The 15339-nt window shown below is 47.8% G+C and overlaps 1 protein-coding gene across 2 annotated transcripts in view; it reads left to right on the forward strand.

The window, feature by feature from the left end:
- The first annotated feature begins 1234 nt into the window (after positions 1 to 1234).
- The window catches only part of Cwh43 (cell wall biogenesis 43 C-terminal homolog), a 50422-nt gene continuing 36317 nt past the window's right edge, over positions 1235 to 15339 (forward strand). Inside the window, exons 1-7 of one of the 2 annotated variants that reach the window (XM_006979700.4) lie at positions 1235 to 1425; positions 3192 to 3383; positions 6389 to 6509; positions 8366 to 8520; positions 10044 to 10239; positions 11760 to 11848; positions 13096 to 13353. In XM_006979700.4, the coding sequence (XP_006979762.1) occupies positions 1383 to 1425; positions 3192 to 3383; positions 6389 to 6509; positions 8366 to 8520; positions 10044 to 10239; positions 11760 to 11848; positions 13096 to 13353 (1054 nt within the window). In that variant the 5' untranslated portion in view covers positions 1235 to 1382. The remainder of the gene's footprint in view (positions 1426 to 3191; positions 3384 to 6388; positions 6510 to 8365; positions 8521 to 10043; positions 10240 to 11759; positions 11849 to 13095; positions 13354 to 15339) is intronic. The other variant, XM_076546441.1, reaches the window with a different exon arrangement.

A 15339-nucleotide genomic window follows, 5' to 3' on the forward strand; every position in this document is an offset into this window, starting at 1 on the left:
AGAGCCCACCTCCACCCCTCCCCACCCCCCACCCCTCTCCACCCCCCCCACCCCTCCCACCCCCCTAACCCCGGTGACATACTTCCTTCAGTAAGACTGTGCTATCTCCCAAACAGTGCCAACAACAGGTAACCAAGTATTCAAATACCTGTGCCTGTGGGGGGCATTCTTATCCAAACAACTACAGTCTTTGAGCCTGTATAAGTTGGCTTTTGTATATGGTGTGAAGTCCGGGTTCAACTTTATCCACGTGGCAGTTAACTGACCTGGGGTCATTTGCTGGAAAAACTTTTCTTTGTCCCCTGTAGCTGTCTTGTCAAGGTTATGAAAAATCATGGTGCCAGATGAGAGGTTTCTGGAGTTGCTATTTATTCCGTTAATTTATCTGGTTATCTCTGTGTGTTCATAAGCGATTAGTAGCCCCTAGTCCAAGGCTGCTATGGACTTGTAACAATGGCCATTTGGAGCTATTTCTCTTTTAAATTTTAGGCACCCCATCATAGTTCACCTGCTCCATTATTTGGAACTTCTCCCACTTCCGTTTTTTTTTTTTTTTCCAGAATGCAACTGACAGTTCCTAAGTTGTGTTTACTACCAAAGCTAAAGAGAGAGAAAGGGGTGGGGGGAGAAGGGAGGGAGGGAGAGGGAGAGGGAGAAGAAGAGGGAGAGAGATAGGGGATAGGGTCAGATGGCTGGCATGGAGTCACTTTGGTCTAAAGATAGAGGTTCGCACTGCTCCCTGCTTGGGAGTGGGTTTCCAACTCTCTTCTCAGACTCAGGCTGCAGCATCTGGGACTCTAACATGCTTACCAACAAAGCGGAGGATGACCTTGAACTCGTGATTCTCTGGACTCCATCTCCTAAATGCGGGGATTTCAGGTCTAAACCACCACACCCTGTCTATAAAGCACAGGGGATAGCCCAAGGTTTGGTGCATGCGAGGCAACTCCTCTCCTCTGTTCTGCGTCCCCAGCTCCAGGTGGGCTCATACCAAACGATGGCATCTCCGATCTGGATCTGGATTGTTCCCTTCCTCCGGAGCCCGGGCAACTGCTCTATCTTCCAGACATTCTCTTGTGGGATGGAGGTGGGATAGGGACCAGCAGATTTGGTTTGAGATGGATGGCGGGTTTGGAGCGCGCAGGTTGCACAGGGGGAGGGGGGGTAGTGGTGCGTCCCCAGCAGCGCTGGAAACTCAGGTGGCGTTGGGCGGGGCGGCGCCCAGGTGTGCCAGGGAGGAGGCGGCGCACCCTGCCTGGGCTCCTGCGGCCGTCTCAGACCCGGGAGCCACCCGGGGACACAGAGCAGGCAGGCCGGGCAGGCGGACCCCGCAGGGAGCGCGCCGAGGGACGGTCCTCGAGGCTTGCCAGGTGGCCGCAGCGATGCCAGGCCTGTGGAGAGCAATCGCCCTGGAGACCCTTTTGGGTAAGTCGAGGCAGTCCTGCCGCACGCTGACTGGGCTCGTTCCCCGCCGGGGCGGCAGAGCCGGCAGAAGAGGTCCGGCGCCAGGAATGGAGATGCTTATCGAGCCCTGGACGGAAGGGAGGGAAGGAGAGCAGATCCAGATGGAGGGTCCCAGGCCGGGGTTCAGCAGCTCCCACGCCGCCCTGGCGTTGCGTGGAGCGTTCTCTGCGTTGATCTCGTGCAGCCCCGGACCGTGACCTTTACTAAGATTACCTCAATACAGTTTAGTACTGGACTTAGCTTTCCCAAGGGAAGGGCACCTGTCTTACCCCGGGGCTGTAGGCGAGCATCGGGGTAACTGCTGTCTTTGGCCTTGCCCCCTGCTCGAGCGGTCTTGGTAGCTGCGAGTATATTAGCATGTTTGTAAAAGAAAAAAAAAAGCGTCTGTGTCTAATCTCCTGGGCTCATTTAGCAGTTTTGCACGAAGTACTGAGGCTTTAGTGTTCTGGCTCCGAGGGAGATGTATACTTAAGCTCAGGAGTTCTCGAGAAACTTTGGGGGAAATAGCTAGGTCTTGCAGTTCATTTTGAAGCAAGCCAGCTTCTGTCCTGTGGAGGGCGCTCTCCTGAGAGCGAGAGTTTCTGGGAACAACTTGTTCTCCGGAGAGACTGAAACTCATTTTCCTGCCTCCCTCTGTGCCTTGTAAATTGGGAGGTGTGAAGTGACTCACACTGAGTTCCTCTGGGAGGCTTGATCTTAACTCTGAGAACTGTGAGGTGGTGTGATTTCTGCAGATTAAGGACGACGTGAGGCTGAGAAGGGACGGGAGAAAGTTAAGTGCGCTGGCTAACAGCATCCGCGGAGGCAGGCTGCTGGGAATTTAGCTCCCGGTGACATTTACGACTCGGGCACGCCAGACAATCACTAAACTTTCCTCGGGAGTTTTTGTTGTTTTGTTGTGCCGCAATGGTTTAGGCTTTAGTAAGAGAGAGTATAAGGTGTATACATCCATCCACAGGACATGGTTGTATGAGGAACAAGACATCGGGCTAAAACCCAGCTCAAACCCACACTCGCCTTTAATCCCAGCACTCTGGAGGCAGAGGCAGGAGCTCTGTGAGTTTGAGGCCAGCCTGGCCTACAAAGCGAGTTCCAAGACAGCTAGGGCTGTTACACAGAGAAACCCTGTCCCGAAAAACCAACCAACCAAACAACTTGGTACACAGCAAGTGCCACTGCCTTAATTATCATTATTGCCTAAGATAATCACACAGCCTATGCCCACAGAGGTGCCTCTGACTTCAGATCCATTCCACTCTCCAGCCCTGCCCAATAAAAGCTGGTTTAGGATGGTGCACTCACAAGAAAAGGTCTGTTGCCTAAAGACGGGGGCTTTAGGGGTGTAGGTTGGGGTAGATGGAGGGAATGTTACTTCTTTAGCTTTATGCTATTTCTCATTACATATGTATGGGCCAAATTAGCTGAGAGGGTTTTATCAGAGTCGTGACGGGAAGCCAGTTTCAGTTCAGATGGTCTAGCCTTTGACATCTTACTTGGGATTATCTGCAGGTACAGACACGGTTGCATGACTACGTGATTATGGGAGCAAACAAGAGAGGATGGCAGACTCACTCCAGGCATTCTCCACCCTGCCTGCTGGGTAGGGGAAGGATTCTGCTACCAACACCCAGCTGAAGCCCGAGATAGGAAATCCAGAGCAGATTGGGGTGGCGGGTCGCCAGCAAAAACGATGCCAAGTCACATTCTCTCTTAAATGTCTTTGCTAGGCTATGTCTCTTGGTCTCTCTACCACGGCCTGGGACCCACGATCTATTACTTCCCGCTGCAAACGTTGGGGCTCACGGGGCTGGAACTGTTTGGCTTGGCCTTTCTCTCCCCGGTACTCTTAATAATTCCTCCAGTCTGGAAACTCGTTAATCAGAAGTGGACGCTCTCTCTGCTGAGGATCGTCACTGTCGGTAAGATCTGAGGGTCTGGGATTCTTCTGTCCGTCAAAAGCAAAACGGTGTAGACTCTTCACTGTGCGGGGAACGGTTAACTTTCAAAAATCGCCAGTTTCTTTTCCTTACTCTCTATCCCCTCGGGAAAAAATGTAGTGAAATTGGAAAACTATACAGGGTCAATCCTTGTTATTTTTCTCTCCTTAACATCTCTGCCCGACTGGGAAAATCTAAAATTCGCTGGAATAAGGTGCCCTGGAGGACAGGCCAACCATGATAAGACTTAGAAATGATGAGAAAGGCGGCCTGGTAGTACTGAACAAGAAATGAGAATTATGTATCTGAAACAATCCCAGCAGGTGGCCAAACAGTGGGTGAAAACTATTTGAAATGCTGCTACTCAAAGGGCTGAGTCCCACATAGTTTCCATGAACCAAAAAATAAAAGACCAAAAAATGAACTAGAAAGCCAGCAGGTGTCTGCAGTCCCTGGAAAGGAAGTACAATCAGTTCTTTAAAATACAGTAAAACGGGGCCGTCAGAATGATCCAGAAGGTAAGGGCACTCGCTGTCAAGCCTGACGACCTAAATTCTATCCCTGCGTCCCACACGGTGGGAAGAAGTTGGCCTTTCACCTCTGTGAATAGTACTCACTGGTGTGAGCAGGCATGTGCTCACACACTCACACACATAATAAACGTAATAAAAATGTAAAAATAACGAACCTCACACAGCACAAATGATGCATAGGTATTTATGGCTTCCCAAGTGGATTGGCAGAGAAAATATGTAACACTGTATTTTAAGGATGGGACAGCAGGTACTCACGCGTGGCTGGCCGGTGTATCTAGCAGCACACACTTTAAGGAGATCGGTGTAGCAGCACAGAGCCTTCCCCCAGCGGCCCTGTAGGTCTGTGTCCTGCAGATACATCCACATATACATGATGTGTTGAACATATGAATTATTGCAGGGATAGTTATACTGCTAGACTAATAATCAATGATTGTGAAACTTGGACTATTACACACAGCTACAGAAAGGGAGTATTAGTAATAGGTTTAAAAAGGAAAAATATGAGCTCAAATCTGCTTGGAGCTGTAGCTGAAAGTCCAGACTTCTTACCTTGCTGTCACAGCCAGCTGGGCTTCTCTGGACTTTCCTTATGGCATTGGTTGGTGAGCTACACTGGACAGATCTGTCTGGAAGTTGACATTTTCAGGAGCGGTGTTTGGAGTCTTTAGGAGAGCAGACCAGCCCTTGGCTCTCCTTATTCTTGAAAAAGGCAGAACACAGTGCAGAGAGTTCGGAGTCTCCCCCTCGAGGTGTGGAGCTTGTGTTCTTAGAGCGAGGGTTTCAGAAGCAGTAGTGAGGAAGGCTCCTGGACACCTTTCTTTACAAGGACGGTGTCCATCAGAAACGGGCAGCTGTGGGGGTGGAAAGGAAGCTGCCGCCCGGGTACTGTCTGCAGTGACTGCTGGATTGGAATTGCGGCTGGCTTTTGTTTTCCGTATATGAGTCACGTGACCTTAGCCTCGCAAGACTTGGTTTCTCATCACATTCCAAGTCGGCTTCTACGGCAGGATTTTTTCTGTGACACTATGTGACACAGGATTTTCTCTGTGTGTTATGCACGGGACAGTAAGTCTGGGTACAATCTTTGTGTCCCCCTGTTGCCTTGTCAAAATACCTGACAAGGCGGCCTAAGGGAAGGGAGGTTCGTTTTGGCTCACAGTGTAGGGACACTATCTACCGGGACAAGGAAGGTGAGTCTTTCCGACAGTTAATCCACCCTAGAAACCCCCTCACGGCTGTGCCTTGGAGTTCTTTTCCTAGATGATGGTGGATCCTGTGACATTGACAACCAGTATTACCCATCACAACAGCTAGTTATGACCCTCCTGGTGTCACATCTGCTAACCACCGTCCTTCATGAAACCCAGATCCCTGAGTGGAAGAACTGTAGAAACGGGTAGACAGGGAAGTCACTCAGAGTTGAGGAGGACAAGGCCACCTCTGCCTAGTGCTGCTGCCCCTGGTGACTGCTGGACACAGCGGATGCTCTGCAGAGGCTGCCCTGGGCCACAATTTGCTTTGAACCCCCCGAACTGTTACATGCAAGCTCACCTCTGGCACCTCTGGTGTTTAAATCAATCACCGTGCAATTAACTATGAAACTAATTTGCACTCTGCGTCATCCAGACAGCTAAAATAATAATAATAAAAAAAAGACAGACAATACCAAATGCTGGCGAAAATGTAGAGCCATCGAATTTTCCTTTGCTGTTGATGGAAATGCAAGAAATATAAAGAGGCACAGACGCTCTGGGAAACTGTTTGGCAGGGCCTTTTCGGATATTAACCTTGTCATATACTCTAGAAAAATGCAAGCATATGTTCACAAAGTAACTTGGGTACACGTGTTCATAGCCATGTTATTCATGAAAATCCAGACATAGAAGCAAACAAGTGCCTATCACCTGACCAATGGATAAGCAAACTAGAGTTTATTTATGCAGTGGAATGTATTATTTAGCTATAAAAGAGTGAAGGACTAACCTAGGCTACAAAAAAAAAAAAAAAAAAAGCAGTAGACTGAGAGAAAGAAGCCAACCATGAAGGGCCACATATTGTAAGATTCTACTGATATGAAATTCCCCAGATAGGAAAAAAAAAAAAATCCATGGAGACCGGTTAGTGATTACTAGGGGTACGGGGTGGGAGAGGAGGGATGCTAATGAGAAGGGGAATTCTTTTGGGGGGTAGAAAGAGTGTTCTGGAATTAGTGAGGATAGTTGACAACTTTGTGAATGTGCCAAAAAACTATGAAGGTGTATACTCTAACATGATGAGCCTTATGTGAGAATCCTACCTGAATGAACACAAATTAAGTAGGTGTATGGGTATCTGTTGATTCTGTCCTCTTTAAGGTAAAGACGGTACCCGACACCAATGCTTATCAAATCCTGATGGTCAGGTGCCAGGGCATGCTTGCCAGCTCATTTCTCCTTTCTCTGTCTGTAGGCAGCATAGCCTCCTTTGAGGCTCCGGATGCCAAGCTTCGGTTGGTGGTCCTGGCACTTGGCGTATCTTCTTCACTGATAGTGCAAACCGTGAGCTGGTGGTCAGGAAGTGGATTGCAGAGGTATGACTCACGTCTTCCGTACCTATAGACAAACAGGTACGACCAGTTCCCAGAGGGAAGTTCTGACCATGAGTTTCAGTGCAGTTTTCACTATCACGGGACCTTGTAAAAACCCCCTTCCCTTCGCAAAAAGTGAAGGTGCAAATACTTGCCATCAATCTTATTTTGTTTTCTTGGTACTAGGGCCCGAACCCAGGCAGGCATTGAGTATAGTTGGTATTCTCCCTGCTATTTTGCTATATTTCCAGTCCCAATAAAGTTTAAACATTTTAACAATTAGATTTATTTGTTTTCTAAATTTTTATTTAGCATGTGTGTGTGTGTGTGTGTGTGTGTGTGTGTGTGTGTGTGTGTGTGTGTACATGCATGTGTGGAGTCCAGAGCACAGCTTTTAGTAGATGGTTCTCTTCTTTCACCATGTGGGTCCCGGGGAATTGAACTCAGGTAGCCAGGTTTGGCAGCAAGTGCCTTAATTTGCTAAGGCATCTCTGTTAGCATTCAGGCATTACATGGCCTGCCCCTTGGGGACCTGGCAGGGTGTGTCACCAACCACAGCCACTCCCCGTGCACATGTACTTCCTAGCATTCAGGCACTACGCTGGCTTGCACAGGGTCCTCACATGCAGCCACTAAGAACACCTCCTGTGTGCAGGAGCTTATCAGTATTCAGGCAGGTACGTTGGCCAGCTCAGGGTCCTCAGAATACAACATCTGCTACGTTGCTATGTAGTCTCTCTGCGCATGTGCCAAGTCCCGTTATAAAAGGCAGGCCCCTGCCCACCTTACTTCTCGCTGCTTCTCATCTCCAGAGGCCGACTCTGCATCCCCTTCTCTCCCTATTCCCTTTCCCTTCAATAAATCTCCCGCATGAGTTTGTTGTATGGCGTGACTCTGTGGTGCCCCTTGGCTCCAACCCACCAAGGTCACCCTTCTGCCATTTTTAACTAAATTACAACAATCTCACTGGTTCCATGGGCAACAGAAGTTGGACTTGGTGTTTTTTTTTTGTGGGGGAGGGAGTGTAGGTGGAGTTTTTCGTCAAAACTACTGGCTCTCCAGTAAATGCAGAGAGACTTAATATTAATTATAAATGCTTGGCCAATAGCTTAGGCTTGTTACTAACCAGCGCTTACAACTTAAATTAACCCATATTTATTTTCTATGCTCTACCATGTGGGGTATCTTTTTTCAGCACAGCATGTTCATCTTGCTTCTCACCACATCTCCTGGTGACTCCTGTGACTCCACCCTTCTTTCTCCTCTCAGTTTGGCTCTCCTACCTCATTTCTTCCTGCCTCACTAATGGCCAGTCAGCTCTTTATTAACAATGAGAGTAGCTGGGTGGTGGTGGTGGTGGTGGTGGTGGTGGTGGTGGTGGTGCACGCCTTTAATCCCAGCACTAGGGAGGGAGAGACAGGCAGATCTTTGTGAGTTTGAGGCTAACCTGGTCTACAGAGTGATTTCCAAGAAAAACTTCAAAACTACACAGAGAAACCCTGTCTCAAAAAAACCACAAACAAACAACAAAGAGAGTAACACATCTTCCCAGTGTACAAAAGGGTTATTCCACAGCAGAGGAGGAGGGCACCAGGGTCAGGAGGTTGACCTGGGAAGAATGGGAAGCAAGTGTGACTGAGCTGCATTATATGGAATCCCCAAATAATTAATAAAAATATTTTGTTGGAAAAATTATTATAAGTTGCCTAGGTCCTGGACTCTGCAAAGGCCAAGTCAAGGACATCCCTGAAGATTACCAGCAACACAATTGCAGATCCACATTCTGTTAAAGAAATCCGAGAGGATGTAGTACATTCAATCCGCCCTTCAAGTCTTCAATAAACTATTTTCACTTCCAGGTACCTCAGAATCTGGGGATTCATTTTGGGACACATGCTTCTTGTTGTCCTCCGCATATGGTACACATCATTAAACCCCATTTGGAGTTATCAGATGCCCAACAGAGTGATATTGGCCTTGAGTGCCATAGCTGTGTTTGACCGCATTGGCACAGGTAAGGGTACGGTCAGTTTGTCTAGGGATCTTGTCTCTGGTGACATCAGTCTCTCCCTGAAAAAGCATTTTCTCTTTGGTGGTGCTGGGAATCAAACCCAGAACCCCATTCATGCCAGGCAAAGCACTCTACCAACTGAGCTCAACCCCCAGCCCAAAGACAACTTGTAGAAATAGTTTCTGCACTGTAGCTCCATTTCAACTTTTCCTCCTGTTGTGAAGTAATGGACACAGGCTGTTATGAAGGCAGATGGCCCGGTTCCTTGGCAGAGCATACATGGAGGGAAACATGGGTGGGATGTGCCCATGTGTCCACAGGGGACTCGAGCAGATCCTGTAGTTCAGCTCTGTCTTCTTCTCCATTTCTCTGCTCGGATGGGATGGGAGTCTCCTTTCTCAGCATCCATCTGCCCTGTGTCATTATTTCCAAACCTCACACCCTTCAGGTATCTGAACACAAGTGCTATTTGACTTTCTGTTTGAAGATGTGTTGGGTCTGAGGAGCCTGGAGACACCCAGCTGACTACCTTTCATTCAATGATCCAGCTTAGATGACTCCTTCTCTCTGGACTCTCAGCTTGATCCTTGACCTCTCTCTGTCCTCACCGCCCACTCCCACCCCTTCCCCTCTGCATAGCTTTTGGCCTGCTCCTTCCTCTGACCTTGCTCTCGTCATAATAACTTTCTTCTCAGTAAAATCAGGCCGCCAGTCCCAGAGGCAGGCCGCAGGGCTGACTTCTGTCCTCGGGAAGCCTTCACAGAGTTGCAAAGCATCTCTCCAGCAGGCTCTTTGTGTGGGTACAAAGACATTCGCTGGCCAACCTTTCCTTCTATGGCCTCGATTTCGTGTGTGAAGTTGAGGCTTTGATGAGAGTCTCTAGTTAAACAGCACTCAGGAATGGGCCAGCACGACACTTAGTTAAGGAGGCACGCGGCCTTAGTGAGGTGTCAGTTTCTTTTCACAGGCCGTGTGTTCTTGGACCAGTTAGTTGATCTCTCTGGGCTTGGATTCTAACCTGTAAAATGGGATGGGTAACACAGTAGACCTCAGACATTGGTAAAGATGAAGTGAGTCGTGTAAAGGGGCCCACACAGCCAAGGCTCATCGACACCCAGTCATGATTTGGGTACTCAGCGTGTTCGATGAGACCCTCTTCTTTCATGAGAAAGCAGCCTTTGGTGCTAAGATGTTATATTCAAGTTGGATAATGCTTGTGCTCTCAAGATAACATTCTCCTTTTTCCGCCCATATTTCTCTCACTCTGTTACCTGCACATGAATTTAGTAGCTTTTTGCAGTTGCGTCTGTCAGTTCTACCTGCTTTCCCTTACACCACCCATAGCTAGCCAGAAATGATCCCTTTCATTGATGAGCCCTGGCACATTCAACTTCAGATAGCGGCAATCTCCACTCTCCTGTTGAAAGCTTATTGAAGCCACGGACCATTTCCAACCACCGAGACTCCAGGAAAAACAGAGGCTGCACATCTTTTACTCTTCTTCTTCCCTTTTTTCTTAATTCTAGATGGGGACTACAGTAACTCTGAGGGGAAGAAGCCCAGTGAGGTCACCAAGGGCATGGCCTCTAGCTGGCTGTTGCCGGGTGCCGCCTTTGGGAGCCTCATGTTCCTCACTCACTGGATCTTTGGAGAGGTCTCTATTGTTTCCAGATGGGCAGTGAGTGGTCATCCTCATCCAGGCCCTGATCCTAACCCATTTGGGTGAGTTCAGCTCTGTTAGCTACGGGGAAGAGCCAGAAGGGTGTCTGCTCTGTACTAGAGGATTGTGGGAAAGTTGAGGGGAACAGAGGAAGTAGTCCCTACATTCCTGCGTGGGCAGCATGAGCAGCCCCTTACCTGTGGAAGGGAAGGCATGACATCTGCTGGTCATTCTTCTCAGTCCCTCGGATGACGGCATTGGATGTTTGTTGGGATAGATCACAGCGTCATTGGGAGCCAAGACTCTTCCTACGTTCTCCTCTGCCAGTGGGCAGAACGATATTGTTTCCCTATTATAAACTTAAGGGGATTAAGTGGATAACAACACAAGTGGCAGTCCTAAAACAGAGCTTAGTGTGTAGCAAGTGCTGGGTTTGCCATTAGATTTCAACTACGTGAGCAATACTATGTGGTAGCTCCCATTGATATTTACATAAATTATATTTTTTAATTTTTTTTTTGTTTGTTTGTTTTTCGAGACAGGGTTTCTCTGTGTAGCTTTGCACCTTTCCTGGAACTCACTTGGTAGCCCAGGCTGGCCTCAAACTCACAAAGATCTGCCTGCCTGTGCCTCCCCAGTGCTGGGATTAAAGGCGTGCGCCACCACCGCCCGACTTATTTTTTAATTTTTATTTATTTATTTTTTATTTATTTATTTTTTTAATTTTCCAGAGCTGAGGACCGAACCCAGGGCCTTGTGCTTGCTAGGCAAGTGCTCTACCACTGAGCTAAATCCCCAACCCCTCAATTATAATTTTTAAAAAATGTATATTGAGTGTTTTGCCTACATGTTCATCTGTGCAACATCTGTGTGCCTGATGCCAGAAGATGCAGTTACAGATGTCCGTGAGCCTCCGTGTGGGTGCTGGGAACCAAACCCAGATCCCTCTGCAAGAGTGATAAGCGTCCTTAACTGATGCTGAGCCATCCTTCCAGCCCACCTTGGATTCTCCTCCCGCGAAGTTTTCATAAAAATAACAAAACAATGAAATAGCTTGTGGTAGTTAAAAATAAATAAAACTGTCAAACTGTCACTTATTTTTAGCAAAGAAGACACTAGATAAAAGCAGTACTGAGATAGAATTAAAAATGAATAAATAAAAGGAAAACTCCACAACAAACATCGCCAATGGCTTTTCCTTTGGTCTTTGGAAGAGTCATTTGAAATGTCAGGGGGCTGCTATGAGCAAGAGTCGAGAATTCAGTTGTTGTGTCTGCACTGACCGTGAACGACTACAGGTGTTAGACCATTTGCGACTTCAATGTTCCACATTGCTTGATTTCATTTTTGGCACTGTATATTAACTCCAGGGTCTGCATGCTAGGCAAGTCCCCTTTCACTGAAGCACACCATCAGCTCTCCTTGAGTGTTCTGCATACTGGTTCCCCAGTGGCTCTCATTATCCTGACGGTTTCTCATCCACAATGTGATGCGGATGGGCAGAGCTCGAGGCAGTGGGTAGATTTCTGCTCTGTGTTCGAGCGATTCATTTATTTTGCTTTTTATTTTCGTTTATTGACAGAGGTGCGGTTCTGCTGGGCTTGGCAGGTGGGTTGATGCTTTCAGGCTCGTCGTGGCTTCGCGATGCTGGCTTAGCCTGGTGGGTGACAGGTATGTGGAACTGCAGATGCAATGCTGTTGCCCCCAACAGTGAAGTGTCCGCTATAGATATCTTGAAGAAAGCTAACTATATATATATAGTTATATACATATATACATACATATACATATACATTACACACACACACACATATATTGTAGCTGGAAGGTTGGTCCCTTGTTCCTCCGTTCCCACCCAGCCCCATGGACGCTCGTTCCTCAGCCGCTTATAAAGTAATCATTCAGAGGCTTATATTAATTACCAACTGTATGGCCTATGGCAGGGCTTCTTGCTAGCTGGCTCTTTCATCTTAAATTAGCCCATTCCTATTCATCTCTGTTTTGCCATGTGGCTGTGGCCTTACCGGTCCGCTGGCATCTTGCTGCTCCTTGGGCGGCCGGCTTGCATCTCCCCTGCTCTCCTTTCTCCTCCCACTGTCTCTCTTGGATTTTCCCGCCTGGCTCCATCCTTCCCTGCCATAGGTCAATGCAGCTTTATTTCTCAACCAATCAGAGGAACACATTCACAGCATACAGAAAGACATCCCATAGCAATATATTGTCGATGTAAGACCAAATATGGATGGATTAAAGCTGACTTCACAGGAATTGGGAGGAAAGTTACATGACCTTAGAGTTGGTTCAACATTAGGTAACCGCCTGCCATGGACCAGGGAGAATGCACCGTCCTGACCTGGCAGGCTCTGGAAAACCAGTGGACAGAGCGTAGAGTTGCTCCAGCCATGGCTCTGTCTCTGGGATCTTAGCTGTGTCCTCTCTTGGGTCTGTGTGGTTGGAGAAGCCAATGTGTATACTTCCGGACAGCACTTAAATGAGCAGTAATTACTTAGAAAGTGCCTTAGCAGAAATGTTCTGGAAACCACACGGACCCTATGTCTTCTGCTGTCTTGTGTCTGGATGGTTGTATCTAATGAACGTATTTCTAACTCTGCAAATAATTTCAATTTCTATTACTGCGAAGATTGTAAGGCTGGTTACTGCAGTGCCCAACCCCTTCCCAAAGATCAAGCATCGGCCTGAGATTTGCCGCACGGTCTCCTTCTAGGAGTGCCAGTGCCAGGCTGTGGCAGTGAGCATGTCCAGCTGCTACGCTTTGGTTTGCTGGGCGTTGAGATCAACCAGCGGTCTCCTGAGGTCCTTTCCAGCTCTCAGCCACTGGGAACCGGTCATGCCATGGGCTTTGCTGCTCTCTTGCCCGACTCCTGCTCTTTCTTTTTCTTTTTGTTTCTTACAAACAGGAGCAGCTTCGGCTGTGGGTCTCCTTTACCTGCGCACGTGGGCAGCAGCTGTTTCCGGATGTGGACTGGCGGTCTTCACTGGCTCCATGTGGCCTCAAGTACTGGGATACCTTGTGAACCCAGGGACAAACCCTGGGGAAACCATGGCCACTGGCATGGCCGTTTATACTTTAGAGACACTTTTCTGTGCCTGGTGCACAGCCTTCAAGTTTGTTCCTGGAGGTGTCTACGCTAGAGAAAGATCTGATGTGCTTTTGGGTGAGTACCTGTTAACAGATCCAGTTAAAGAAACTGATCCAAGCTCCTGAAGACTGGCCAGGACTTAGCGTCTTATATGACTTCTGGAAATAAATAGACAGACTCTAGGTAACGAAAGCCCAGGAGGATGGCTAAATTATAGTGAAAAATAAATTTCATCATTTGTTGCTCAAATTAAGTGCACTTCTCCAATGCTTATTACTCCACTGCCCTTTAAAATGAATTAGTTTGCCAGGTATGGTGGTGCACACCTTTAATACCAGTCTTTTGGAAGCAGAGGCAGGTCAATCTCCGTGAACTCTAGGCCAGCCTAGTCTGCATGCTGAGTTCCAGCTTGGCTAAGGCTACATAGTAAGACTATGCCTCAAATAAACAAGCAAATAAAATGAGTTAGTTGAGAAAAAAATGTCTAAACCATAAGAAAGCCTATGTGTAAATCTTAGTGTTACAAACTCACCAAAATTAAATGTTCAAAGATTATTTCAAAAATATTTTTAAAGTTATTTTTCTGAAAAAAAAGGAAGTTACTAATTTATAGCAGGTATATAGAAAACCAACATTGTCAGACTCTCTCTCTTTCTTCTTTTTGTGACAGAGTCTTACTTTGTAGCCTAGGCTGGCTTGGAACTCACTCTGTTGATCAGGCTAAACTTGAACTCATGGGAATCCTTCTGCCTCAGCCTCCGAATTGCTGAGATTACAGGAGCCATTAGAACGGACTCTAAAACTGAAGTAGAGCGTGTCGAGTCCTTTCTCAACAAAGCCTAAGAAAACGGGGAGGCATTGGTGCTGATAGAGATTCAGCAGTTCTGTTCTGGCTCGTTTATGCTTTCAGTTTTTTTCTTGTTCGTTTATTCTCATAAAAATTATTGTGTCTGTGCTATGCTCCTGGCACAATGCCGGGTGCTGGAGATGAAAAGTACTCAGTGTTCCTCCCCACAGGGAACTTCCCTGGAATGAGGGAAGGGCGCTTACGTGGATAAAACAAATCCTTAGGGGCGTGCCTGATGGGAGAGGGGTGGCTTCCGCCCACAGTCCACCACAGTTCTCCCAGCCACCGCCGCATCTCACGGCCACCTTCCTACCACACGAGCTACACTTCTGTCAGAACAGGCTGCTCTGAAAGACTCACTGTGAAGAGAAACAGGATCTTTGAGAAACAGCCTTTGAGAATTCCCTATTTCCCATCTTGGCTGGAGCTTTTACCTCCTTAGAGGAACACAGAGCCCTGACCCCAACTCCTCCCAAATCTCCCCCACCCTCTACCCACCTAACATCACATTCTTTCCCTTCATTAAAACAAACAAACCAAGAAACAAATAACCCACAAAAAACAGGCAGTCCTGTGGGAGGCCAGCTCCCACCTTTTAAAGGGTTCCTATGAAGAGGAGAGAGGAATAAGAAACTTTTAGACAGAAAGATAGCGGAGAGGAGACAGACAGAAACACAGGATAGCTTCAGGAGGACCTGAATCAAAATCCACCTGCCCCTTCTGTCTCTTCAAAGGGGCTTTTTATAACAATGCCATGGAGCAGGGCAAAAGGTCTCTCCCTTACTAGATCCAAGCATACATCACAGCCAAGTGCAGACCCTTCCACACACCTGGTAACCACGCCCGTGGTCCAATCATCCCCTCATGCAGCCCTGCTGGGTAAAGCAAGCTTAGATCTCACTAGGAAACCTCTGTGGGTCTCCACAGAGTCTCCAGGCCTGGGGCCTACTCTGGAGTCTGGTTGATATACCCAGTGTTTCTCTACTGAGGAAAAGGGATTTTCCCCTCTCCCTGCAGGTATCAATTACAAATAGCTTCTTGGTTGGGGGGGGGGCGGGGGGGACTTTGTGCCAGGTTCCCACATTTTCTCTGCAGGTGCCTGGCTTTGTAAACTTCCTAATTCTTGTGGTTTCTTTCAGGTGGGTCTACTCTCTCGGGCTCTGCTCTCTCCAGTGTCCTGCTCTTTTCTCACTCCGGCTTGCTCAGGGTGTTGC

The sequence above is a fragment of the Peromyscus maniculatus genome, chromosome 10 (assembly GCF_049852395.1).
Source record: "Peromyscus maniculatus bairdii isolate BWxNUB_F1_BW_parent chromosome 10, HU_Pman_BW_mat_3.1, whole genome shotgun sequence".
Taxonomy (NCBI): domain Eukaryota; kingdom Metazoa; phylum Chordata; class Mammalia; order Rodentia; family Cricetidae; genus Peromyscus; species Peromyscus maniculatus.